We start from the raw sequence: 27802 nt of genomic DNA on the forward strand, positions 1-27802 counted from the left end.
GCATATGTATGTAATTAACAGAGTCTGTTAATACTAAAACAAGCAGCAGTTGGTTCGCTCGATATCAAGAAAAGTTCCGATAGCTGTTTGTAATTGCGCTGTTAACTATTTTTTAAAATTGAAACAAACGGCTGAACTCTTTTCGGCTAATGAAAGTCAAAATCATTTGAAATGTCTTTGATATTTGCGTATTTGCTGAAGCTTGAAATAATTGGTGGGATTTCTAGCAAAGTACATACTCATTGCTAATAATTTACTTGATATGTTTATCTTAATGTTGAATGATAATTATTAAGAACATTATATATGTATGTATGTAAATGTAACTCAACGATAGTAGAAGGTCCCTGTGAGACTTATCGATAGCTATCGATGGAATATTGCAATTGCGGTCTCCTCTCTCTAATTCGCTGTTTGCACATTTAGTCCAGTATGGATAACACAAACAAAGAAAAATCGGCTGTCTTGATCAACGGTGATGCATTGTCCCACGATGAGATCAAATCACCATTCCTTATTGGAGTGGCCGGCGGCACAGCCAGCGGGAAATCAACTGTATGCAAGAAAATAATGGAACAACTTGGCCAGGCCGAGATGGATCATACGCAGCGGCAAGTGGTGTCCATTAGTCAGGACAGTTTCTATCGTGAGCTCACGCCAGCCGAAAAGATAAAAGCGCAAAAGGGCAAATTTAACTTTGATCATCCGGATGCCTTTAACGAGGAACTCATGTACGAGACGTTGCAACTCATTCTGAAAGGTCACAAAGTCAAGATCCCCAGCTACGATTACCGCACCAATTCGCTGTAAGCAAACATCAATTGTTTATATTGACGGCATTCGCAAATGCAATTTCTCTGTTTGTAGTGACTTTGATAACAAGCTGGTCATCTATCCTGCGGACGTAGTACTCTTTGAAGGCATCTTGGTATTTTATTTTCCCAAAATACGTGATCTATTTCATATGAAGCTTTTCGTGGATACTGATTCCGATACGCGGCTAGCACGACGAGGTAAGTTGGATGATTAACATATGATCTTGACTGATTGCTTCAATCTTCTAGTGCCACGTGACATCAATGAGCGTGGCAGAGATCTGGACGCTGTGCTCACCCAGTACATGACGTTTGTGAAGCCCGCCTTCGAGGAATTTTGCTCGCCGGTAAGCCAAACATTGCAATTTATAAATTTTGTTTATCAACACAAATTTTCGTTCTGGCAGACTAAGAAATTTGCTGACGTGATAATTCCACGAGGAGCGGACAATACAGGTGAGATATAGATGTGCGCCAACAGCCACATAAACACGTGCTTTGCTTAATTTGATAACTTTATCTACACCCACACTAAAACTCACACGCACACAGACACACACCTGTGAAATTTTTAAAGTGTTTAGTTAAAAATGTTTACTTAGTTTTCTTGTATATATATATATATATTCGTATATGTAGTTATATACATGTATCTAGTTTATGTTACAATGCGTTTGAATTCGTTTTTTGGGTTTTACTGTTACCAATTTCTGTTTCCCAGCTCAATTAACACAGATATAGAACAACTTTGATAATACTGTGCCTGACGTTAACTTCCGTCTTTCCATATTCCCCCGTCGTTACTCGTTTCTCGTTTCCTCTTTCCTACTTTTTGTTTTCGTTTCTGTTACAATGTATTTCTTGCAGTTGCCATTGATCTCATTGTACACCATATCGGAGAAATTCTCGCAGCCACGAACATCGCACAGCACAACACAGCTCGAACTACGGCCTCCAGCATGAAGCGCGATCACTAAACAAAAATTCCCCAACATATATATATATATATATATATATGCATTTATATGTATATATATTCTGTTTTTAATTCTTAAGAAAACAAAACAAAATATTTGTGTTCCTAACCAAATGTGCTGAGCTTTCACTAATTGCAAATGATATGTCGAGCGCAGGTCGCCAGGCGGATTTCATGCCTCGCTTTCATTCGCTATGGCCCTAATCCCACTTAACCAATTAACATTACATTAAGCTAGTAAAGTTTATAAGCTTATAACTGTTTATTAAAATAACTTTAAGTTACTTTCATCAATCCTAACGCGGGCTCAAATAAATATATATATTACAAATATAAATCGAATGTTACAAGAAAATGAAAAAAAAAAAACAAAAAAAATAAAATATATAAATATATATATATATATATATATATATATATATATATATAGGTATATATAAATATATTGTTATCCCAATTGTTTTAAGCACTTTTACTAAATCTATTCGAATACACAATTTATAATTTACAATTCATACAGAAAACACATAGTTATCCCTCTGGTATTGTGTCTATATGTTCTTTCGCATCAATCAACTACATTGCAGGAATATGTTTAATATATAAATAAACTGAAAAGATGATTTCCTTTCGCAGTCATTAGCTAAGATCTTAAGCCATCTAAAAATCTAATATCTTAGTTAAGGTCAACAGAATTTAGTAACTCAGTAAAGGAATACAGAAAATCTTTTTATCGAATCCTTTTTCAAAGGTATAATTAGATTTTGTTGACCCGTTTTTATTATATCCCTAACATCATCATATTCAATCATAATTAGTTCATAAAAAATGATATAAATTAAAATAGAGCTAACGATGTAAAATCTCTAATACTAGCAGATTAATATATGGATATCATAATCTATTCCTTAGATAAACTTGTTTATGTAATCACGCTAACTAAGCTAAACTAAGTTCTTAGACATGGTTTATTGAGAACACAAATAACTCCGGAGCATTAATGTTTTAATAGTTAAGCTAAAAGCTTCGAGTGATGTAAAATCTATTTATTGTAGAAGATATGGGAGTAGAGAAGCTCTTGCACACACTTACACATAAGTAGAGAATAACATCAGAAAAAATCAATTCCAAAATAAGCAAAGAAAAGTTATGTATAGTCTTACGAGTGGATGTCATAGCGCGTGGATATAAGTTGAGTGAGTACAGAAAATGATTCAAGTGCACCAAAAGTCGTTCCAGGGCGGCTCAGCCGCAGCCACAAGGTAAGTGCTCGAAATGTATTCCGACTTGAATTGAAGTGCTTCATTTGTTGAGTTGCAACGTTAAATATCATTTAATATATAATATATAATAGATATTTTGCTATATGCCACAAAAAATGTAGAAAATGCACATTTCACTGAAGACATTTTGATATTCTGACTGTGATTTGCTTTGCAGTGGCCATCGATTTGATTGTGCAGCACATCCGAGACTTCCTCAACAATCGATCATATCCCGGCTCAACGAGCAATATGGCTTTGTATATGAACATGGAGCTCTGCGGGAATAGTGGCGATGGCGCCATGGGCGCAGGTAAGCAGATGAAGCTACTCTGCAAGGCGCGTCCACACTAACAAACGAGACCTCTGCGCGGGAGCAACTCCTAAATGCACGACAGACATACATAAAAACTAGAAATACATATACTTAACCCTGCATGCTGCTAGATATAGATTGTTAAGTTCTGTGTCTACATCTATATATACATATATACGTAAGTGTAAACTTTCTGTGTGTTTCGTATGTGAAAGATGCGGCTGGTGGCAATGACATAGCCAGTGATAACGGCAACGGCACCTACAATGCCATCAGACGTTTCTCGACGCTTTGCAAGGAGCTGACCATGAAGGGCAACGTCTTCTTCGAGACTAACAAGAATCTCCCACATCATTGAACGCGTAGTAATTGTTATGCTATTGTATTTTGTCTTTAAATAAAATGTAAAAAATAATAATTATAAATAGAGTCAGATCTTGCATTTGTACATCAGGTTTATCTTGCGGATATCGCTGGGCGAGAAGCCGCGCCTTTGGCCCAGTTGTCGCGCATCGGGATGGTTGCGCAAGACTTGTAATGTTGGCTTTCCATTTTTCGAGAAGCTGGTGTTGGAGTAGTGCATCACACTCGCGTAGTCATACCCGATTCCAAAGGCTGAGTGTGTCCTAGCACTGCTCTTTTCGAAGTTGGCCATCATGCCGGGCTTCACATTCTCGCTCAGCACCTTCACATAGTCATCCCGTTCGTAGCGATTCTGTTCGTGGAGAAAGCCAAGCGCGTGCATCAGCTCGTGGATGGGAGTACCGTAGGTGCGTAGGCAGTTGGGTGACTGTAGATTCACCTCCTGCCGGCCACCGAGGCGTCCTATGCTGCTCCAGCAACCAGATTTTCCATTCACTATGGATATATAATCTCTTTCCACTGTGCGCTTCTTAAAGCGGATGCAGGTCTTGGTGTGGTACTCATTAAAGGCATGATGTATATTATCTAGCTCCTGTGGCGTGAAAGTTCCCTTTATTTCGTAGGGTACCACGCCGCCGGGCCATCGTGTACTCAATGCCAAGAGGCCATTGCGTGTGTCCTCGCGAAATCTCATAGGTATTAGTATATCGCCCTCGAAGTAGGTGCCCAGCTCTTCAGGATTTTGCATTGATTCCTCGCCGTGTGCGTCAACCAAAGCGCCAGTAGTTTCCAAATCAGGATTACCATAAATGGCTTCACCCATCTCCGACAGATCGATGGATTCATCATCCGTATCTGCATTAATTTTAGCCACGATGCTAAAAAGAACCAAAGTAATTGTTAATGTTGGAAAAAACTTTGCCATTTTGCAAAATTCGCAGACTGTTGAAGCTTTAATAAAGTGCACGACTATATATAGATACGTCTAAAGGCCAGCTCCTCTTACCTAGACCTTCAAAAAATTGCCGACTTGGCGTCGGTACTGTTTGTACTTTTGCTGATAAGAAATTTGGATGATATCACCTGTATTTCACTTGTATTGCGTACGGCTGCATATCCAAGTGCGTGATTTATGACCGTCATTATGCAGCCCATTCTATGCTCATATGCATATTCGTGTCAAATATACCAGCCAGTCGCATAGGTTTTGCGCAATTTACGATTTAAGCAACCTGAGTACTTTTTAACGGCTTCTAGGGATTGAAATTTTGATCAACGATTCAGTGCTGTAAAATGGCTAAGGCGAGCTATCGATACTTAACAAAAATATTGTTGTTGACTATCTATATCTCCGATAATTGTAATGTAATCGTTGACATATTCAAAATACAAATAAATGTATTGAAAACAAATAGTATAAATATTAAAAATTAATGATGTATAGGTATAATAGTTTTTGTTTAATAATTTATCGTTATTTGCAGATTTAGTAATCAATAATTATATTTAATATTTAATTTAACAAGTTAAATACTTTTTCTCTTTGGCGGTAAAGTTGCACTTGCATTTGCCGATACACATTTTGCAATTCGATTTTTTCCGAGATTATAAATCGATCAATTCTGATTTGCCCATGGCTACCTGTTGTGCTCATATACTCATCCCACCAGCCCGCTCACAGACAGTAGTTGTCTTGCTCGCACACACTGTCGGTTAGGGATAGGTGCGAGCGCTCGAGCACGGCTGACTCAAAGTCTGCCTTCTACATGACAAACGAGCGCGACATTCAGTTCGCATTTTGTTCTCGACCGTGTTAGACGTTTTTATTTATTGGAGCGAACGCCGGAAGCTTTTGTTTATTTTGCCATTATATGCAGGTGTGCGCGGGTGTTAGTGACTGTTAGTGTTAGCCAATGCTAGCCAGCAACCGTATATTGGTTGAGTAGCCAATGCTGCTTGCAGTTCAAAAGGGCACACAAAAGCGACAACCAGAAGAAGCAGCAGCAGAACAATACCTGCTGGATGGCAACAAATACAGCATTTAAGCCAACTCGTTCGTTTATGTTTGTGGCTGTGTAAGTGAGCTTAACTGTGTGTGTGTGTGTATTTGTTCTAACGAATACACAAACAAATCAAACTACTTATAATGGCCAGTGCTATCCGTGAGTTTTCGCCGTGTGCTCAATACTCATACTCAAATTCAAATTCAAATTCATATTCATGCTAGAAAGTGTCGCGTGCGAAAGTGTTGAAATAAAACCAGCAGCAGCAGTCGCGCACTTTTTTATATAGCAAAAAAACTAAAACCTGTTCTAGACGCCAAGTGCAAGTAACACACACACACACACACGCGCGTGAATTCGTGTGTATAGAGAGAAAAAGGCAATAAACAATAACCAAAACAAGTATCAAACGAAAGAAAACTGAAGCTCAATGTACGCTGCGATCCTTTAAACCAAGATATACATACATAACAAAAAAAATATAGTGAACCCTTCAATCTTTTGGGAAAAAGAAACAATAATTCGAAATTCTACGATCCCAATCCGAAAAACGATAATGGCTATGACTGCTGCGGCTACCTATGCGTCAGCAACCGCCAACAATGCGTACGTCACACAACAGCAGCAACAACAACAAAAACAACGACGACAACGAACAACAACAAATCAGCAGAGACAGCAGCGGCGACTGAGCCGTGCGCGCACGAAAAGCCCAGCTCAAGTGACGTCGGCAGCGCTGTCGACGCTGCTGCTCAAGCGCGCTTGCTCAGCGCCCCAATGGATATTTCTCTTCATATTAATTTATTTAGCAACAGGTGAGTCTGTGTGTGTGCGCGCGCCTGCACATGGTCAGGACCTAAGATTGTGAATATTGACAATTGTTCAAGTGTGTGTGTGAGCATATTTAAGAGAGAAAGAGGGAGCGTGACCGAGAGCGAGAGAGCTGCTGCAATAACAACATAAATACATACAATTTCATATGACACCATTGTGGGCTCCAATTTTCTGCTGAGCCACATACATACCTACATACATACATACATATGTATTTATGTACACTTTTCGAGTGCATTGTATTTGGGGAGAGTGTTAGCTGTAGTTGTTGTTCTTGTTTGTGTTATAATTGAGCTTATTGTTGCTTGTTTACAAAGCGACATGTGCCAATACCTGTAAAGAGGTCGGCGTAGGTCTTTCAGCAATAATACCTGAGCATAAATAGCTTTTGAATGAGTAACACTCAAAGCCGCTTGCATCAATAAAATACTAATTGTCATTTAATACTGATAAATTAAATTAAATTTATTGATTTTATATGATGTTACTCTTATTTTATATTATATTATCAAACCCCATTTTCAAATCTCTGTTGAAACTGAGTGCTTTCTGCTCAATTCTATGTATGTATGTTACATAACGTAAAAATAATAGTTTATTTCAGTGATATTTCAAGCAATATTTTAATTTAAATTATACATATATTAACTGATTTTGTAAATTGGACATTTGCATAAATTCAATATAATATTTTTAGTTTCAAATTTTATTTTAATTTTTTGGCCAACCTATAAAAGCTCCGTCAATATTGAACATTTAATACAGTTTAAAATTTACACAGACAGTAAAATATATACAGAAGTCTATTTACATTCGTTTTGTACTTTGTTTATTTAACGAATAAACATTGTAAAAATCATAAATAATTATTGTTGGCTTGCCAAGGTTGTTGAAGCTCGGGATAATAAATCTTTTAAAAAAGTGACGCGTAGATGAGTAGATGCCTACACACATCTCTATAATTTACAGGGTATTGAGATCAAATGTAACTGTTTGCCTGGTCATCAATGTCCATTGTGCAAAAGAGCGACCTCAAAAATGTATTTTTCTTTTTTTTATTAACAATACACACTTATGATTACATTAAATGCGTATGTATGCGTTTATTTGTGTACTCACAATCTTATCTTAGCGGAAAGCAAAGTAATCTTAGCTACAACAAATGCATACGGCAACCGGCAGCAGCGTTTGGTAATTTGATAAAGCCGCTATTGCTGGAGGCCAATCTTGGCCTCTAGTTGTAACAGTTGCACTTGGGAAAAGCCCTCGCTATGATGATGCGAAGAAGACGTGGAACAAAAGCAAATGCAACAACAACTGGTTTTTCAACCTCATCATAAAACGTAGCTAACGTCGTCTCGTCGATCATCAAAGTCGGGTTTCCATTGAAATGCATCCTAAAGTGAAAATATACTTTATTTTCAGAGGAAAAATCGCAGCGCAGGTAATATTTACAAACGCACATACACACCCAGAGAAAATTACCTGTGCTACCTGCGTCGTTAACGTTAACAACACGTGACCTCGCGGAACCGCCACGGACGTGGTTCCCTTGCTGCGGGTGCGGGTGTGTCACCCTCGGTCTGGTCAAGTGTTAAAGCGCAATCGGCCGGAACGCGTCTCCCATTCAGCCGCTGGGCCTACGCACCCGACTGACGGCCATTGCATGACGCTGTCCATTAGTGCAAGTCGTCAATATAAATTATGCCACGTACTTAAAACTATATGTATAAGTACATAAAAGTATATATAAATGGGGTATATATAGACTAGAAGCTGAAACAATTATGGATTGAAAGAAATGGATTAGATGATGAGGGCAGCAAAAGAGATTAATCTTCTTACGTAATTAGGAACCTTTGAAGGCCTAGAAGTGTTACCTGAATTTCTAAGGATCACATTGTGGAGATAGTGTGTATATGATATCATATAGCTAAAGTATAGTCTTTCCTTTATGTTGAAAAATAAAAATTGATCTTTTTTTATGTATATGTTAAAAAAAAGATTAAATATTATTATGCTTCTCTTATGATTTATATATTATAGGTGTATAGTATATTTGAATATTTAGGCATACTAAATGAAAGGGAATGTTACTTAAAAAGTTTCCCATTTAATAAAATTAGTTTTTACTAGACTTTTCCGTTTGCATATAAGTTATAATACATATATTTAAGCTATATATAGCGTATTGGAATAATTAGGAATGCTAAATGAAATGGGGTATTATTAAACACTCTTCCCTTTTCAAACAAAAAAAGTTTGTTAGATGCTTGCTTCGCATATATGCACTTAATTTAAATATAAATAATATATATATCTTCATGGACATTCCCTTGATTGCTAAACTTTCATAATTGTAAGCGTTAAGGGCATATTTATTGTATTTTGAAGAAAGGGCAGACTTACCTGTGCAGCGCTGCCAGTTTGCAGGCTTCAGCATCGGGTGCATCGATTTTCAAGCGCCTTGAGAAGACCACAAACCGCAAACAAATGAAATATTAAAATAAAGCAGAAACCAGCAAAAAATAAATAAAAATTAACAAAAACCAAATTGAAATAATACAAAATGCTCGCACATAATGAAAATGTGGCTGGCTACTTTCGCTTTTAGTTGGAAACAAATGTTTAAATTGTGGGCGTTGTTAAATGTATCTGTTGTTGCTGTTGCTGTTGCTGCTGTTGTCATTGTCTTTGTCTTTATCAGAGCCATCACGTAGCTGCGTTTTATCTGTCGCTATTTGCATACGCAGCGAACCGACCGCAACAGCCCGCCATTGGGCTTGACTCAGCTAAGTTAAAGCGTTCGCATCCGCACTGTGGAATGAAAACCTCACAAAATCGAAATAGAAAACATAATAGAAAGAAATGTGAAATTATTAGAGTGTGTATGATGGAGTTTAATAATAATAAATAAAAATGGGCTTGGGCATATTAAAAACATGTGTATATAGTGTTTAATAAAAAGTTTTGTTTATTATTAAACCAAGAACTACAAAAGTAAAAATTCATTCTTGATTGCAAAAGCGCTTCAAATATTTATCATATATACAGTAGTTACATGAAAGATAAACTAAAGTAAAGCATATTCCATCAAAGTTCCAGCTACACTCTTTCTTCCCTCCATTTTCGACTGCTCTTTGTATCGAATTTCAGATTCTTCAACCCATGAGTCAGCACTGCATATTACCAAACAAGCGAATACAAAATAAAATAAAAGAGCTTCAAGGCTACAGAGAGTTTCGACATGTGTTTCGTATATTCTGGTTTTGATGAAATTCAGCTTCGGCTTTCCATTCCACAGTGCAACGCCCACCAATTGTTGCAGGCCCGTTCTTTTGACCGTTTTCGACAGTGTTTGTTCAGATTGTTCCGGGCTATGGCTCGGACTGGGGTCGGGGCCCGGGCACGGTCACCGGAAAAGATTCTCAGGCATTTTTCAACAGTTCATTGCTTTGTGCTACTTTGCCGAACGGGTCTTCTGGAGCGCTAGGGCTGTATCTGAGTTGCGTCCAATTGTTGTTGCTGTTGGCTGTTGCTGCCACTGAAAACTGGTTCCCAGGCGAGTCGCGGCTGCGGCGGCGGCGCCACCACAGTGACTCCACAGTGTGCCCAATTCTAAGCACTTTGGACGCATTGCTATTCCCAGAAACGTCTTAGCCCAAAAACTCATACATAGATAAAAACGAGGTGGAGTTCCGCCGACTAAAGGTTGCCAGTCCCAAATTTGAAGGTGGCCAACAGCTGAGCGTTTTGGGCGCGTTTCTCAAGCGTTTTTAGCGCGTTTGCGTTCATGTGACGCGACTGTTTATCTGAATTAATTAGTTTTACTTCGCATGTGTGAATTGCTTTTGTTATAATCATCTACCTATTGTATAATAATACAGTCTAAGCAAACGCAGCGTATTTATTTAAATATTTAAAACTTGTCTCCACCCCTCGCATTCTTAGCAGCGCAGGCGGAAATTTGTGTGGGAACTATTTTGTTAGGATAGACTAGATTGGCTGCTTTCTGAGTTGGTGTTGCACTCAACTGAAAGGTGGCTGCACAAACGATTACCAAGTGTGGAATATAATGCTATAGATCTCAAAGTGTTTGCCGTCCAATGGGAACAGGTCTCACTCGTTTGCAGCTGCTACGAACAAGAGATTCTTTTCTAATTAAAGTTCCCTTTTCCCCAAATGATAAGAAGGCCGACCAGAAAAATTGTTCAACAAATGCCCATTTAAAAACACTTAGTATTCGTCTTGACAATTTCTATTACAGAAGTTTACACAGTTTTCTCCGAACATGTTGGGCAAACAACTTGAAAATAACTATAAATAAGTTCCATTCAAATAATTCAGTAAATGGTGATTTTTCATTTAATATACAAATAAAAGAAACTCTTTCGAGCAATCCAAAACTTCAGAGATCTATATCGATTTCTCCTTATCTCTATGTCTAGCTCTGCCTTTTGTTCTGTGCCTTTTCTTTGGTAATATTATAGCTTCAAAGCATTTCGATAATCGCATTATCAACAAACTATAATTAAACAATAATCGCAACACGTTTTCACTTTTCCGAATCGAATAACGAAAACTGAAACTGAGCTCACAGAGCAACGCAACAATTAAATTGCAATTAAAAATGTTTTTAAAAATTAATAAACGAAATTGTTACTGCTATTGCTGTTAGCAAATTAGAGAAAAATGGCTAAAAAGTAAGAGCCCATAAGCGAAAAAGCCAAGCGGCATAAATAATTTATGCAACTGGGGAGCATCCGACAGCCAGTAATACAACACTTGAATACTCAGTGAAAAATGAAATTTATTCATAGGCGTTTGTTACACAAAAAACCAAAAAGCAAAATTAAAAGCTGAAAAGTATTTACAGCAAAAATTAAATGCAATTAACAACAAGGCCCGCAATAATAATAAAGCACAGTCTATCTGTGTGTGTATGTGTGAGACTTTTTGTGATTGTGTGGGTTGTCTGTGAGGCAACCAATGGCAAAACAATTGAAGTATGACCAACCAAGAAAGAATGGCCAACAACGGCAAGCCGAATTGATAATACTCTTGCAGACATTAGAAAGAGACTGAATTTCGTAGAAAGTTGATATACATATGAAATATATATGTATGTATGTATGTGAAATACATTATAGTTGTCTGATTTAGTTGGCACGTGCCAACTGCAGCTGAAACATAAACTGACTTGCCTAATATATAAAATACTTGTTTTAAGGGGTTTTTACATGAACGTTTGACATACAAATCTAACTATTCATAGTAGAAAAGGCAATAAAGCTTGACGGCACACTAAAATGTCTATTTAATTTAATGAGAAAAAAGACAATACTTTTCAAATTTTGTTCCTGGGCTATTAGATTGCAATCTCCTCGTGACAGTTTCTATTGCGCAAGCTTACACAGTTTTCTTTTTTAGCTGATCTGGAAGGTACAAATTTATACTTGATCATAATAAAGAACTGAATCTATTAAAAGGATATACAAACATTTTTGCAATCTTCGTTAGAACTACTGTATACTTATATTTAATATTTACTGTATAAGTTACATATGTTTACATCCAAGCATAATAACCTCAGCAAGGGTATATAAACGTAGCCAGAAAGGCAGCTGAGCAACGTTTGAGACTTTTTGTTGTTGTGGCTATTCGGCCAGCCAAAGGGTGGGTGGTGGACTCGTTGCCGTGTGGGGCACAGGGCAAAGGGGGTGGAATGCTGAAAGAGATGGTTACTTGGAACTAACAGTTGCAATAACAACAACAGCAACAGAAACAACAACAACAAACAACGGCTTAGAAAGTTGGGAGAGCACAAAAACCAAGACGAAAATGCTAGATCGGCAAAAATGAATACAAGTCAGGCCAAAAACAGCTCAGAAATCGCGACAAAAAACACGTCAAGCATGCACATGTCGACATGTGCACGTGTTCGTGTGTGTATGTGCGAGCCATGTTGCTTTTGGCTTATGTATGTATATGTTGGCTCTGATTAGTCATGCCACAGAGTGCAATGCAATGCAATGGAAATGCAAATGCAAAGGCAAAGCCCCAAAGCTGAGCTAATTTACATGTATGCATACTTATGCAAATTGCGCATATGTATGTGAGAGTTTGGCTAACTGGGTCTGACACCTATGCTGAAGTGGGTGTGGCAGGAGTCTTATAACACAATTTTGTTGCTTTCATTGTGTTCGAGTATTTAGCACAATTTATTTTTAACATTCCATTTGCATACACTTAATTTTTTTTCTTTCGAATTGTAATGATACGTGAAAATACTTTGGGAAGTGGAAAATGCATCATAATGATATAACAGCATTAATGCATACTTATGTAGCTCATGGGAAAATCTATGAGCGAAAAGCTAAAATGAAAGTAGAAACTCGCGTTAGTTTTGGGGGAAAAATGATTTATTTATGAACAACTTTTGAGGTTTGAAATAACGAGCAAAAATTTGATATGAAAGCAAACTTAATGAAAAGTAGCTGAAATATATATTGATTATTATATTAACAATAATCTTAACTCATGTTGACAAGAGATTTTGTTAAATTTTTTGCCTGGTTTTGCCAGCTAAATGAATATATTAAAATAAATATATTTTTAAAAAATCCCAAAAACATCTTTCTCTGGTTGATTTAAATGATCTTAGCCTTTTCATTCGTGTGTCAGTTTTAGCATAACTGCTTGATTGGAAATGTTGATGATCAGACATAAATTTGGAAAGGCATTCTCGAACGTGTCTATTGTGACAATTGTTCATTGTATTATTATTCATGCTATTTGGTTGAAAATTCTGTGTTTGCCCATTAAGCTCGGAGCATTTAAATTTTTCTTTGTAGCGACTATTTGACACGCCCAACTTAAAGCACAAAGCGATTTAGACATCATTAAGCTTCAACTTCGAAGTCAGTTAGAGACGGTTCCCAAAAAAACACAAGTCAAATTGTTAATGGACGTCTCGCAGATACTCTGTAATTTGAATGGACAACTATTTAATTAAAGGCACATATTAGTATAGTTTCAGAGTTCTATTCTATGGAAAATTATGATAATGATTTCCATATAGTTATTCTGGGAATTTGTTGATGACTTAAATTGAAATTGAAGAAATAAGCTGGAGGATGGAATAATTAAACAACGATTCTTATACTGAAATAATGTTCTCCTATAATTCAGATAATTCAGCAATCTATGTTCGCATTGGCCCAAAACAGTCATACCCTCTCTGCCCAATCTCCATCTCTATAGGGCATAAAGCAGCTATTAAATACTGTTTCTTTTATGGTACCGCTAAAAACTTAAAATTCGCTCGCTCTCAGCTTAAGATCTCGTCGTAGTCGCAGTCTCTGTCGGCCCATTGTCAATTCATTCACAAGTCGGTGAACAAGAAGCGGCAGAGGAGGTTAGAGAACAGTTGACGAAATGCGAAAACAAAAATTCTTCTTCTTCTTTTTTTCATTGCTGTTTCGCATTTGAAACGTTTATGATTATGAAATTTCCGTTCCGTTCATTTACGGCTAAGCACAAAAGGCCAATGCTGTTATACAAAAGAGCATGTCGACACATACCGCATATATAATAAGTAATTCTCTTCTTTTTTTTCTCTTAATGGCATTTACATACCCTGTAGACCAAAAGACCGTCTAAATGTATGTCACAATATAGATAAATATATATGGAATTTTTGATATTTATTTATTTAGAAATAAAAAAAAGTTCAAAGAGCGCTAGACATTAAAAATTTGTAATATAAAAAATAATATATTAAAATTTTAATAATAGTTGTATTTTCTATTTCTTTATCAAAATTTTGTTGATAACGAATTGTAGGGTATTTAAAATTGCAATTGCATCTAGTTTTCAGCATTCTTACATTTATATTGTTTGCTTTTGAGTATTTTTCTGCACAGTTTCGTACGTGAGTATAATATAATTATGAGCTACTTTGACTACGGCTCAGTTACTGGCTCATTTACTTAGCAACGCGAGCGGGCAGCAAGCTCTCAAAGCGCTGACACACAAATGCCAAAACCGAAAGCCTAAAACCAAAACGTTCTGAGCCCTCCATTTCCAACTGTCCGGCAAACGAAATCGCCTTTAAATGCGAATAAAATGTTTCAAAAGCGGTGCAACAAAATCGATGGCCTCATAATGTATACACCCCTCTCTCTCTCTCTCTCTGCCTCTCTCTCTCTCTCTCCCTTTCTCTTATTGTAGTCGCCCTGAGCGGAGGTGCAGTCGCATGCAGCCGTAGTAGGGTAAGGGTAGCAGCTACTAGGGCCAGTTCGAGGTCTGGTCAACGCTTTGCATGCCGTTTTGCACGTTTTGTTTTTTGTAAGCGGTTTTCTAAGCCAACTGCCCTGCTAGTCAGTTAGGGCCATGGCAGGCCAAAAGTTCAAAGTTTAATAAGAAAAGTAAATACATACATACATACATATAAGTGTGTATCTATAAAAAAAATATACACATACTTATTAAAAGACTGTTTTTGTTCAGACATGCCAATTTTAGATTTATGACAAATCCCGTCGCCAGCCACTTAACACATATTCTAAACTGCAAATTGTATTGAGTCTTGTTTTGGGCACCAGCAGCTACGACAGTCATTTCAATGGCATTGAAATTAGCGCGAAGAAATATATACACACATGCATATATACTCAGACAAATGTACATGTATATATTTATATATTGACATTTATGTACATAATTTAATAGCCATGAAATACACGTATTTTGTCTGAAAACTTTCGACCGTTTCGTTTGCTATGAAACAAACTGATTTCAGCACAATAGCTAAATAAATGTGGATATTTCGCTTTTATTATTATTATGATTATGAGATAATATACAAACAAAAAATAAAGATAGGTAAATAAAAATAATAATCAAATGACCAAGCTATAAAAACGTTTCAAAAGATATATTGCCGAGTGAGGCATTGCTAACTTTTTTTTTAACGTCAGAGTAAAAGATAAAAATGTTTAATGTTTATAAATTTGATAAAAAATCTGACTGGTAAATTAATGATAAAATGTACTTATGTCATATAAAAATAAATTAATTTTATATACAAATAAATTATATGGTATTCATTTAAAATTACTTAAAAAATAGGAAAAACAGAAATCTAAATTAAATGTTTGTATATTAAAATATTAAAAAGAAATAGTTTTTTTTATATTTATTTAAAACACTTGAGGACCCTGAAATGAAATGCATAATTAAATTGTAACATTGAAATTTTAGAAAACTTATGCCAAGTCAAGGTTTAAGGCAGGGAGTTCGCGTTAAAGGGCCAACAACCTTCTTTTTACGGTGTACCCTGGCTTACCTTTATCTCGCCTTTTTAGCACGTACCTTTGACCAGGTGAGACAGATGTTTTGAGCTTGAATTTGGTTGCTACTAAGAAACCTGCAAGGCATAAAAGAATTGATGAAGATGTGCGACTTTCAAAATGTGGGTTTACTATGCCACATTTATGTGAATAACTTGTTCAGCTCTCAGAAATTGTTTGTAAAATAACTGTATCAACACAATTCAATATTCATCAGCTGATGCATGATTAATTTCGTAAGCGCATGTGAGTTGCGAATGAAACGGAAGGCACAAACCGTCAACCATTAATTACAGTTTCATGTTTCTAAAAATTTGCCTTATCGGCTTCCTAAGTACAACTTTCTTTCTCGTAATTTCAGCTTTTTCGAGATGAAGAAACTGGCTTATGTTTTGATTTTGCTTATTTCTTTACGGCTTGTGCACTCGCTTGTTTGTTGTTGGCTGCTTTTGAAAAGCTTTAAACTTTAAGGAAAACACTTGAAGTGAGCGTAGCGTGTGGTTGCGGATGGTGCCGGCTGCTGCCACTCGAGCACGCACATGTGTTGCGGCAGGGGGGCGAGGCGAATCGATTCTGCGACGCCAGCGCAAATGAAAGTTGTGCGCGAAATGGTTTGTTGGGTGCCGCCGCTTAACATTTGCTGCCATCTCTTCTAATTTGGTCAATGCTGGTTCACTTCTGCGCCGCTAAGACAGTAAACCAATGGGCCAATTGCTAAATTAGCCATGTGCCCAATAAGCGCAAATGCGACAAATGAGGAAGTCCACGAAGTCTCTTTAGACCATTCAAATGCGATTACCGGCCGCCTGGCCTTGTACAAATTTGTAGCTAACCTTAATTTTCTCTCTCTGTATTTCTCGCCTATCTGACAGATGTTGCTTCGGTGGAAGTGCACGCCAAGGAGGCATATTTCAATGGATCCGCCTATCTGCGCCTGCAGACGCCGATGACCACCTGGGACCACTCGGCGATCAGCTTCCGCTCGTGCCGCGGCGGCGAAATACTCGCCCAGCAATACAACAAAAACTCAATTGTAATCTCAGTGCTCAGCGATTTCCTGCAAGTCTCGCTAGCCGGCCCGGCCGTGATTGGGCTCAACAATCGCTTGGATGTCAGATTGCCCTACCAACTGTTGGACAATCGCTGGCATACGCTGCAGTTCAAGTACGAGTACGGCAATCTCTATTTGCATGTGGATCGTGAGGCAATTATCTTTGGTAAGTGATTATCTTTCAATTCATTCCGTGAAATGATACTAACAATGAAAAGAAATTGCGGTCGAACAGACATCCCAGACATGTGGGAACACACTACACTCCAGTTAAATTTATATTCGAACCCTAAGAATATAGAAAATCTACAATGAGAAATCATTTAGCTATTTTTCATCAACTGTCAAATACAAATAAAAATTTGTATTTTTACAAATTATAAATTATATTAAATAAAACTATTTCTTATATTAAAATCGGATTACATATCAACAAATTAAAATGAAAATATGGACACGAAATATCCCTTAAGATAAAAGCTTATTTTTCAAAATTTCTGCTTTTAGTTCAAAGTAAATAACAATGCGGCCTAAAAAATAAATTAACTAAAAGCCCACAACATTTTTTTTTCCAAAAAAAACTGAATTCACTTCCATGCGGAAAGTCGTTAATTAAGCTGAAGAAAAATTCAATTTAAAATCAAAGCTAACGTGACTAGTCTTGTGGATTAAAAATATATTTAAATTTATAAGGCAATTATGATGTAAATGCTACAATATAAAATTTAGATAGAAAAACAATTTTTTTCTTTTTTTTTTTTTTTTTTTTTTTTTTATAAAATAAACAAAGTTTATTTTTATTATTATTTTTATTGTTTATTGCTTATTATTATTTTTATTATTTATATTATTTATTTATTTTTTTTTTTTTTTAATAGTATAACTGCATATGAAAACTATTCTATTTTTGTTGTATTTGATCGTGAGAGAATGTTTAATTATTTTTTAGAAGAACCTGCTTTACGTGATCTAAAAATGTTGCGTATATCCACGTCTTTTTACATTTAATGCCCATGAATATTGCGGGTGAAAATGGAATCGCTTTGCTCTATATTTCAAAGCAATTAACTGTAACTGCAAAATCTTTTTGGGTACCTTATCTTTAATATGCAACAATAGTTCCTTATCGATCCAGAGACAATTAGTTTTACATTCGCTGTCAATACTAAATATCTGATCCACTTTTCCTTTCGTAATTGCAGCTAATTCGACGTACAACAGCCAGTTCCTTACCAATCAGGACATTGGCAACGAGTTGGCCATATTGATATTGGGCAACTCCTTCTCGGGCTGCCTGCTGGACGGACCTGGACTGCAATTCGTGAATGCCTCCAAGCAGAATGCCGTGTTCGGTGTCTGTCCGCTGTCGTATGGGCCGTGCAGCGAGCACGAAACATTTACACGGCTGCAGGATAACTATTGCCTGAACGATCCCTGCATGGGCCATGGCACCTGCACCTCGAATGCCGATGGCTACGAGTGCCGCTGCACGGCCCGCTATTCGGGCAAAAACTGCCAGAAGGACAACGGATCGCCGTGTGCCAAGAATCCCTGCAACAACGGCGGCACCTGCCGCGAGAACTCACGGGGCGACTATCAATGCGTGTGCCATGCGAATCACAGTGGAGAGCACTGCGAGACGGAGGTGAACATCCATCCGCTTTGCCAGTCGAATCCCTGTTTGAATAACGGCGCCTGCGTTGTGCTGAGCGGCAGCTCCAGCCCCACCTGCGAGTGTGCGAAGGGTTATACGGGGGCGCGCTGCGAAATCGACATGGACGAGTGTGCCTCGCAGCCTTGCCAGAACAACGGCAGCTGCATCGATAGCGTCAATGGATTCAGCTGCGACTGCACCAACACCGGCTACGTCGGCGCCTTCTGCCAGACGAACATTGACGAGTGCGAGGACAATCCGTGCCTGAACGGCGGCCGCTGCTTCGATACGTACGGCAGCTACACCTGCCAGTGCCAGGACGGCTGGCACGGCGACATCTGCGACAAGCCCATCAGCTGCCAAACGCAGCAGTGCCTCAACGGCGGCACCTGCGTCGACAAGGCCATCGGCTTCCAGTGCATCTGTGCGCCCGAGTACAGCGGCGAGCTCTGCCAGCTGGGTCCCAGCTGTGCCCAGCAGTGTCCCATCGACTCGGAGTGTGTTGGCGGCGTGTGTATGTGTAAGCCAGGAACTTCGGGTGAGTACTGAACGACTCCTTCTATGCCTCCTTATGGGTTCAATGGTTCATGGTGTGGCGCATGTAATTGCTTAGTTTGGGGCTTAGCCTTCCAGCGTGGGTTTTATAATGATTATCAAATATTGTATATCTCCCTCTCTATATCTCTCTCTGTACACTTTTTAATCTAACAAAAGCTTCCACTTTGGAGCTGCCAACTTCTCTTGAATTGGCCTTGGCCTTGCATGGTAGGGCAGAGGGTGTGGGCGAGGGTGATGGCGAGGGCGAGAGCGAAGGAGAATTGAGTGCGCTGTGCGCCAGCGGCAAGAAGAAGCGTTACATATCACCCGAGTGGCTGAAGCGCAAGCGTTGTGAACTCAAATTAAGTAGGTCTACAGTAAAGTTGTAAACAAACCCAGCCACAGTTATATAGAGCTTGCTGCAATATATATTTATACACATGAATATATGTATATAATATCGTAGTGTAAAGGAATTGCTGGCTAAATCCACATTTGTAATACTTTAATATTTACCCTATCATATCACAGCATTTAGAATTGAATAAAAATAGAGATCATATTATAGTTAATCGTTAAAAAATATTAATTAGTACAAAGTAAATAAAAACAGATTTGAATGGATATAGATACCAATTATATCTGATCTAAAAGAAAGTCTGCTTACCAATTTGAACATAGCAAGGTGTACATAAAATATATATATAGGAGATATATATATATAAAAGATATTTAAAACAGAATCTAGATCTTCTTCAAAAGCTAGAAACAGATTGATCTTATCAACATTTAGCTTTTAAAATATTTAACAAAATGTTTTTTTGAAATGCTTGAACTAATATTCAATACTTTTATGTGCATTATCATATACACACACACACACACATAAACAAATACACCTACATCAAATTTACTTATTGGCTGGACAAATATAACTATGCTCTATATATATGTATATATGGCTATGCGACTTATGTATGTAGGCCCAATTGGTCATTGCCTGCCGACAACAACAACAACCACACCGACACCTGAACAAGCAACCCCAACAACACCAACAACAACTACAACAACAAGAACAACGCTAATCACAAACCCAGCTATTCCCACAATTGCAACAACAACTTATACTACCACCAAAAAACCTTCAATAACCAACACAACAAGAACAGCAACAGCCACAACAACAGAAAGTAAACAAACCAAACAACAACAACAACAATTAGCACAAAACCAACGCTCGGCCTCCCTGAATGCATGTCCCCAAGAAAATTGCTTGAACGGTGGCACCTGCCTAGGATATAGTTACAATTATACCTGTATATGTGCTAGTGGATACACAGGTTTGGCAACAACAACTACCACATAGGGTTGCACTGCAAGTCCTTTAACTATCATAGTATACGAACTAAATATTTAACGTGAATGAATTAATTGTAGTCGAATTTGAAATGTAGAACTTTCGCTTGAATGAGCTGCTTAACCTCTGCAACTTGTAGTGCAACCCTCGATATATTAACTGTAAATATAAATATATATATAGACTGATTAGTATTTAGTAATCTATTGCATTATATTAACTGTAAATATAAATATATTTAGACTCATAGTACACTTAGATCTAATAGTAGTGCTTAGGTACAGTTGGCAAAGAAAGTAATTTAACATTAAAATTTAATTTCAATATTCAGGTTACAATTGTCAGCAGAGCACAGGCGATGGCGCCAACGCCTTGGCCTTGACGCCCATCAACTGCAATGCCACGAACGGCAAATGCCTGAATGGCGGCACCTGCTCAATGAATGGCACCCATTGTTACTGTGCCGTTGGCTACTCGGGCGACCGCTGTGAGAAGGGGGAGAACTGTTCGCCACTCAACTGCCAGGAGCCGATGGTCTGCGCCCAGAACCAGTGCATCTGCCCGGAGAACAAGGTGTGCAACCAGTGCGCCACACAGCCCTGCCAGAATGGCGGCGAGTGCCTCGACCTGTCCAACGGCGACTACGAGTGCAAATGCCAGCGGGGCTGGACGGGTCGCAACTGTGCCAACGATGTGGACGAGTGCATGCTGCAGCCGAAGATCTGCGGCAACGGCATTTGCAAGAACGAGAAGGGCTCCTACAAGTGCTACTGCACGCCCGGCTTCACGGGCATCCACTGTGACTCCGACGTGGACGAGTGCCTCAGCCATCCATGCCTGCACGGCGCCACATGCCACAACAAGGTAAGTGTTTCGAAACGATCTCCATGGCACAGAAGAGTCGCCAGTTACTAAAATGTGATTAGTTGTTCTTCTTTAAATACGGAAAGCATCGGATATTGAGACAAGTGAGTGGGGCATTACGGGTCTATGTGCGATCGGAAAATATAAATAGCTAAGAAATTTTAAGCTTATAAATCGAGCTAATCTTAAAATCGCAAGCTTCGAGGAATTTATCATATAACAATTTCCCCAGCAAACACGAAATATGATCACATTCAATTTGATAGAGAACAAACAACAAATTTTAGACCCCATGAATTAAATTAAAACTTTATTAGAAACGAATTATCCATAGACTTTTTTCCTTATCTGATAGTCACTGCTTATTGTTCTCATTAGTCTATTGCTTATATAACCCATCAGATGCAACCATAATTTAATTGTAGCTTAGACATCATCTCAAACAATTTTCCCCTTTATAATTTAATTGCCTCTTCCATTTCCACAACTTAGCTGCGAAGCTGCTTAAAATAGATGCGATTTGTGATACGACTTAGAAATAAATTATTAATATTATTATTATATATGATCTAAGTATATATGTATATATTTAATGTCCTTAATTTGCAATGAATATTTCCTCATTAATAATAAATTTTTTTACATTTGATAATAGAATATTTATATATCTGCTACAAATAAATTAAAAATAACTAAGAGCTAGTTTATCCCATTTAAAGTTGAAAGCAATTACTGGACTTGCTGTCCATGTAGTTGATATTCCTTATAGTAGTTGATATTCCTTATATATATTATTATTATTATGTATCTAAAATAAATTGAAATCTTTTGGAAAGCGTAATCCAAGGAAATATTTTGCCTTTGCAAAACTTTTATTGATATACAATATTCAATTCTCTTCATCCAAACAAGATCAATGCTTACGAATGCGACTGCAAGCCGGGCTACCAGGGAGAGAACTGTGAAATCGATATAGACGAGTGCATCAGCAATCCATGCTCGAATGGCTCCACTTGCATTGACATGATTAACAATTTCACGTGCTCCTGCATACCCGGCATGACGGGACGGATCTGTGACATTGACATCGATGACTGTGTCTCGGCGCCCTGCCTCAACAATGGCCTCTGCATCGACGAGCTGGGTGGCTTCCATTGCGACTGCAGTGGCACCGGCTACGAGGGCAAGAACTGTGAGCTGAACATTGATGAATGCGTGTCGAATCCCTGCACGAACGGCGCCAAGTGCATTGATCAGGTGAAGGACTATTTCTGCGAGTGCCATGCGGGCTACAAGGGCAAGAACTGTGAGCAGGATGTCAATGAGTGCGAGAGCAATCCCTGCCAGTACAACAGCAGCTGCTTGGAGCGCTCCAACTCCACGCTGTATCAGCTGAGCAGAGTCATGGACTTGCCGCGAGTGTTTAGTCAGCCCTTCAGCTATGAGAATGCCAGCGGGTAAGTCCAGAAAGTGAAGCAAAATAACCAAAGTGAATAATATAATATACTGCCTAATTATACAGCTATGAATGTGTGTGCGTGCCGGGCATCATAGGCAAAAACTGTGAGATCAATATCAACGAGTGTGAGAGTAATCCCTGCACGAAGCATGGCACCTGCAATGACGGAGTAAGTGCATGCAGTCAAATATTAAAAATAAAACTCTCATTTAAACCATATACATGTCTATATCTGTCTATCAGATCGGCACCTATACCTGTGAGTGCGATCCGGGCTTTGAGGGCACCCACTGTGAGATCAACATTGACGAATGCGATCGCTATAATCCCTGTCACAATGGCACCTGCATCGACCAGATTAACGACTACGATTGCGACTGCGACGCCAATTTCGGGGGCAAGAATTGCTCGGTGCCGTTGATTGGTTGTATCAGTGGACCTTGTCTGAATGGCGGCACCTGTCATCCCTTCCTGGTGAACGAAACAATACACTTATTCAACTGCTCCTGCGAGCATGGCTTCCAGGGCGACACCTGTGAAAAGACCACGACGCTCTCAATGGTTGTCAGCAGCCTGATAACGGTGAAGACGCAACGTGACGAGGGCTACGACATCAATTTGCAATTCAAAACTACGCTGCCAAATGGCGTGCTCGCCTTCGGCACATCCGGCGGACAGAACGAACCGGTTAGCTATATCCTGGAGCTGATCAATGGACGCCTGAATCTGCACTCTTCGCTGCTGAACAAATGGGAAGGTGTGTTCATTGGCTCCAAGCTGAACGACAGCAATTGGCACAAAGTGTTTGTGGCTATAAACACCTCACACCTTGTGCTGTCCGCCAACGATGAGCAGGCCATCTATCCGGTGGGCTCCTACGAGACGGCCAACAACAGCCAGCCCTCGTTTCCGCTGACTTATCTGGGCGGCACCATACCCAACTTGAAGTCTTATCTGCGGCACTTGACGCATCAGCCCTCCAGTTTCGTGGGCTGCATGCAGGATGTTGTCGTCAATGGCAAATGGATCTTCCCCGACGAGCAGAACGATCAAGATACGGACAGTGAGAGCACGAAGCTGTCGTACGTTCAGAGCGGCTGTCCGCGCACGGAGCAATGCAAACCAAATCCATGTCACTCGAATGGCGAGTGCACAGATCTGTGGCACACCTTCGCCTGTCACTGTCCCAGACCGTTCTTTGGGCATACGTGCCAGCACAGTAAGTGAACGCGTACCCACTGATCCCAATGAATGCTGGGAATAACATTGACTCTTGTCTGCTACCTCATTAGATATGACCGCTGCAACATTTGGACACGAGAATACGACGCACTCGGCTGTGATTGTGGAGACGACAGACGTAGCCAGACGTGCCATACGCTCTATTTTGGACATATCCATGTTTATACGCACACGCGAGCCCACGGGCCAGGTCTTCTACTTGGGCAGCGATCCCCGCAAGATGCCAACAAAGAGTGAGTATCTCAATATGCATAAAAGGAATGCTAAATTAAAATCGTATTTTCTCTCAGACGTTGGCGACTCGTATGTGTCAGCTAAACTGCATGGCGGCGAGCTGCTGGTGAAAATGCAGTTTAATGGCACGCCGGAAGCGTACACGGTGGGTGGACAGAAGCTGGACAATGGCTACAATCACCTGATTGAGGTGGTGCGCAATCAGACCCTGGTGCAGGTCAAGCTCAATGGTACCGAGTACTTCCGCAAGACGCTGTCGACGACAGGTCTGCTGGATGCACAGGTGCTTTACTTGGGTGGTCCGGCGCCAACACGCGAATCCCTGCTGCCAGCCAGCACTGAGCCGGGTCTAGACGAGACTAGCGTGGCCGTCAGTAGCACAGCGGCCAAGGACATGGACGACAGTAAGGACTACTTCAAGGGCATCATTCAGGATGTGAAAGTGAGCAATGGCTCCCTCAACATGATCGTCGAGATGTATCCCCTGAATGTGACCGATGTGAATGTGAACGCCAAGCCATTTGGAGCCGTCACCATTGACCGCACCTCGGTGCTGCAGGGCGAAGTATCCGACGACTTGTGCCGCAAAAATCCGTGTAAACACAATGCCGAGTGCCGGAACACATGGAACGACTACAGCTGTAAATGCCCGAATGGTTACAAGGGCAAGGACTGTCAGGAGATTGAATTCTGTCAGCTGGTCCCCTGTCCCGGCGGCAGCGTCTGCCAGAATCTGGACGATGGCTACGAATGCTTAACCAATATCACATTCACGGGTCTGGAACATTCGCCACTGGCCTTCTCCTACTTCAAGGAACAGCTGCCAGATGAGATTGGCGTGACCAAGCAGCCGCCGCTGAAGCCGATCATTGAGATTGCCTATCGCACGCGAGCCGGCGGCACTCTTCTCTTCATTGACAACCAGGATAGCTTCTTTGAAATCGGCGTCAATGGGGGTAGGGTCACTGTCACCTGGAAACTAACGCAGTTGCACATCGGTGAGTCCGGACGCTTTGAGAAGGATAATACGGATGGCGAATGGAGTCGCATTTACTTGCGTGCGCACGGTGGTAAACTAGAAGGAGGGTGGAAGGGCTGGGAATCGATGGTGGATCCCACGCCCGGTTTCTCCACGGACATCGATCAGGCCGCATTCCAGGAGCTGCTCTCCAGCAGCACACAAGTCTATTTGGGCGGCATGCCTGAGTCGCGTCAACTACGTGGCTCCACGCAATCCTCGCAGCAGGGATCCCAGTTCAAGGGCTGCGTGGGTGAGGCGCGCGTTGGTGATTTGCTGCTGCCCTACTTCTCTAATGCCGAACTGTATCCACACACTGAGAACGTGTCCGTGCAGCTGCAGGCGCAGTTCCGGCTCAACTCGACCCGGCCCGAGGAGGGCTGCATTCTGTGCTTCCAAGTGGACTGCAAGAACAACGGTTTCTGCAATGCGCCAACCGAAGAGTACGCATGCACCTGCCCAGCGGGCTACGAGGGCGACGACTGCGGCACAGACATTGACGAGTGCCTCAATACCAACTGCGAAAATAATGCCACCTGCATCAACCTTGTGGCCGACTTCCACTGCAAGTGCCTGCCCGGCTTCGAGGGTCGCTACTGTGAACAGAACATTGACGAGTGTGCAGGCCAGCCCTGTCACAATGGCGGCAACTGCACGGATCTGATTGCTGCCTACCGCTGCGACTGCCCTGACGAGTACACGGGTCCGCAGTGCAACGCCCTCAAGCAGATGACCTGCGAGAATGAGCCCTGTCGCAATGGGTCCGGCTGCGAGAATGGATTTAGTGAGTATCTGAGGATTAAGTTATTTACTATTCTCTATCTATCTTAATCAATATATACTTAAATAAATCTTAACCATTCTCCACTTTACAGATGCTCAAACCGGAAATAACTTTACCTGCACTTGCTCTATGGGCTTTGAAGGTGCACTCTGTGACACGCCCTTCTGCGAGCTGACTCCCTGCCTCAATGGAGGTCTTTGCCTGACTACAGATGGCGTAAGTGCTTACTAATTAATGTTTGATATATTAATTATAATATTTAATAAATATTCATTTACAGATACCCAATTGCAAATGCAGCCTGGGCTATACGGGGCGGCTTTGCGAGGAGGAGATCGACGAATGCGCCTCCAATCCCTGCATGAATGGCGGCAAGTGTCACGACCTTGTGGGTGACTATGAATGCGACTGTCAGTCCACTGGCTTCGATGGCGTGCATTGTGAAAACGATATAAACGAATGCATCCAGGAAGTGAACTACTGTGGTGAGCTCGGGCGCTGCATAAATATGCCGGGTAGCTTCAAGTGCATTTGCCAGAAGCCCCACTGTGGCGCCTTCTGTAACTTCACCGATCCATGCAATACCTTAAACATTTGCGCCAATGGCGGACAGTGCGTGGAGAACTGCGGCGAGGAGGCGGATTACTACTGCAATTGCACCGAGGGCTTTATGGGCAAGAACTGCACAGCGCCGGTATATAGAGAAAGAACCAATGTTTTAAGTACCTAATACTAATGTACACATATTTGTATTTTGCAGATAATGGCCAAAGAGGATGGTCCATCGACGACAGACATTGCCATCATTGTCATCCCAGTGGTTGTTGTCCTGCTGCTGATTGCTGGAGGCCTGCTGGGAACGTTCTTGGTAATGGCGCGTAACAAGCGCGCAACGAGAGGCACCTACAGTCCAAGTGCTCAGGAGTACTGCAATCCTCGGCTAGAAATGGACAATGTGCTCAAGCCGCCGCCAGAGGAACGGCTAATTTAGTTAACTTACAAATGCCTCAATATAAACAAGAGATATTTTTAAAATCCGCCCATATAAGTACAATACGCTCCCGTACTAAGTTTTTTTTTTGTACTAAGTTCGTCTTTATAAGGTGCTCGCAAAGCAACAACCTGGCTTCCACAGAGCAACTCTCCCCATTCACACACAGTTGAATTTGATGCCGACGCTTTAGTTAGTTAATAATGCAGCTTTCTATTTATTGTAGCATGTAGTTTGTATGGCAATCACTTTATAGTCGTTATATAGTTACAGTTTAGACTCAGTATTCGATATAATTGAGCAGTATAAACCGAGTATATCTAATAAAAAGCTGCGAACAAAGTTGTGCTGTACACTGAAACATAGGCACTCGATACGAAAATGAAATGAATAATTAAAAAACAACAGCCGAATTCGAAACATTCCATGCGAAGGCCTTTAAATACGATGCGAATTAATAATGTACGATAAATATTTTGTAAATAGATTTGTATGCCCATTTTAATCTAAATTAGCTGAGCTAAATAAAATCCTATATACCTTGCATGCATGCAACTGCATATAAGTACACAACTGTGTATATTTATATCTGTTGATTTATATATAGTGTGCAACTATACGTATATCATTCATTGCGACCTTATACAAAAGCATGAGAACTAGGTGTACGTAGTTAGTAAGTAAAT

General features: G+C 40.0%; 3 protein-coding genes across 7 annotated transcripts; 2 read left to right on the forward strand and 1 right to left on the reverse strand.

Annotated features, from left to right (window-relative positions):
• Positions 1-370: 370 nt before the first annotated feature.
• On the forward strand, positions 371-3798 carry LOC6574079 (uridine-cytidine kinase). 2 transcript variants are annotated; one of them, XM_015167256.3, is made up of 6 exons: positions 371-806; positions 868-1013; positions 1065-1162; positions 1223-1271; positions 3232-3366; positions 3585-3798. In XM_015167256.3, the coding sequence occupies exons 1-6, from the start codon at positions 433-435 to the stop codon at positions 3725-3727; spliced, it is 945 nt and encodes a 314-aa protein (XP_015022742.1). In that variant the 5' UTR covers positions 371-432; the 3' UTR covers positions 3728-3798. The 2 variants fall into 2 exon arrangements, with proteins under 2 accessions (XP_015022742.1, XP_002000137.1); XM_002000101.4 differs by lacking the exons at positions 3232-3366; positions 3585-3798 and adding an exon at positions 1683-2128 and having other exon boundaries at positions 373-806.
• On the reverse strand, positions 3781-5155 carry LOC6574081 (zinc metalloproteinase nas-6). 2 transcript variants are annotated; one of them, XM_032732554.2, is made up of 2 exons: positions 4816-5155; positions 3781-4610 (listed from the first exon to the last, which is right to left on the reverse strand). In XM_032732554.2, the coding sequence occupies exons 1-2, from the start codon at positions 4845-4847 to the stop codon at positions 3800-3802; spliced, it is 843 nt and encodes a 280-aa protein (XP_032588445.1). In that variant the 5' UTR covers positions 4848-5155; the 3' UTR covers positions 3781-3799. The 2 variants fall into 2 exon arrangements, with proteins under 2 accessions (XP_032588445.1, XP_002000139.3); XM_002000103.4 differs by having other exon boundaries at positions 4739-5150.
• A 347-nt stretch (positions 5156-5502) lies between these two features.
• LOC6574082 (protein crumbs) lies at positions 5503-27681 on the forward strand. Of its 3 annotated transcripts, none has more exons than XM_002000104.4 (13): positions 5503-6550; positions 16795-17139; positions 18176-19165; positions 19342-19530; positions 20856-21388; positions 22301-22845; positions 22911-23016; positions 23091-24066; positions 24140-24322; positions 24380-26125; positions 26217-26341; positions 26406-26819; positions 26886-27681. In XM_002000104.4, exons 1-13 carry the CDS (start codon positions 6292-6294, stop codon positions 27114-27116), a joined length of 6642 nt encoding a protein of 2213 aa, XP_002000140.1. In that variant the 5' UTR covers positions 5503-6291; the 3' UTR covers positions 27117-27681. The 3 variants fall into 3 exon arrangements, with proteins under 3 accessions (XP_002000140.1, XP_015022745.2, XP_015022743.1); XM_015167259.3 differs by lacking the exon at positions 19342-19530 and adding an exon at positions 20148-20507; XM_015167257.3 differs by lacking the exon at positions 19342-19530 and having other exon boundaries at positions 5504-6550.
• Positions 27682-27802: the final 121 nt, after the last annotated feature.

The sequence above is a fragment of the Drosophila mojavensis genome, unplaced genomic scaffold (assembly GCF_018153725.1).
Source record: "Drosophila mojavensis isolate 15081-1352.22 unplaced genomic scaffold, ASM1815372v1 contig_277, whole genome shotgun sequence".
NCBI classification, from domain to species: domain Eukaryota; kingdom Metazoa; phylum Arthropoda; class Insecta; order Diptera; family Drosophilidae; genus Drosophila; species Drosophila mojavensis.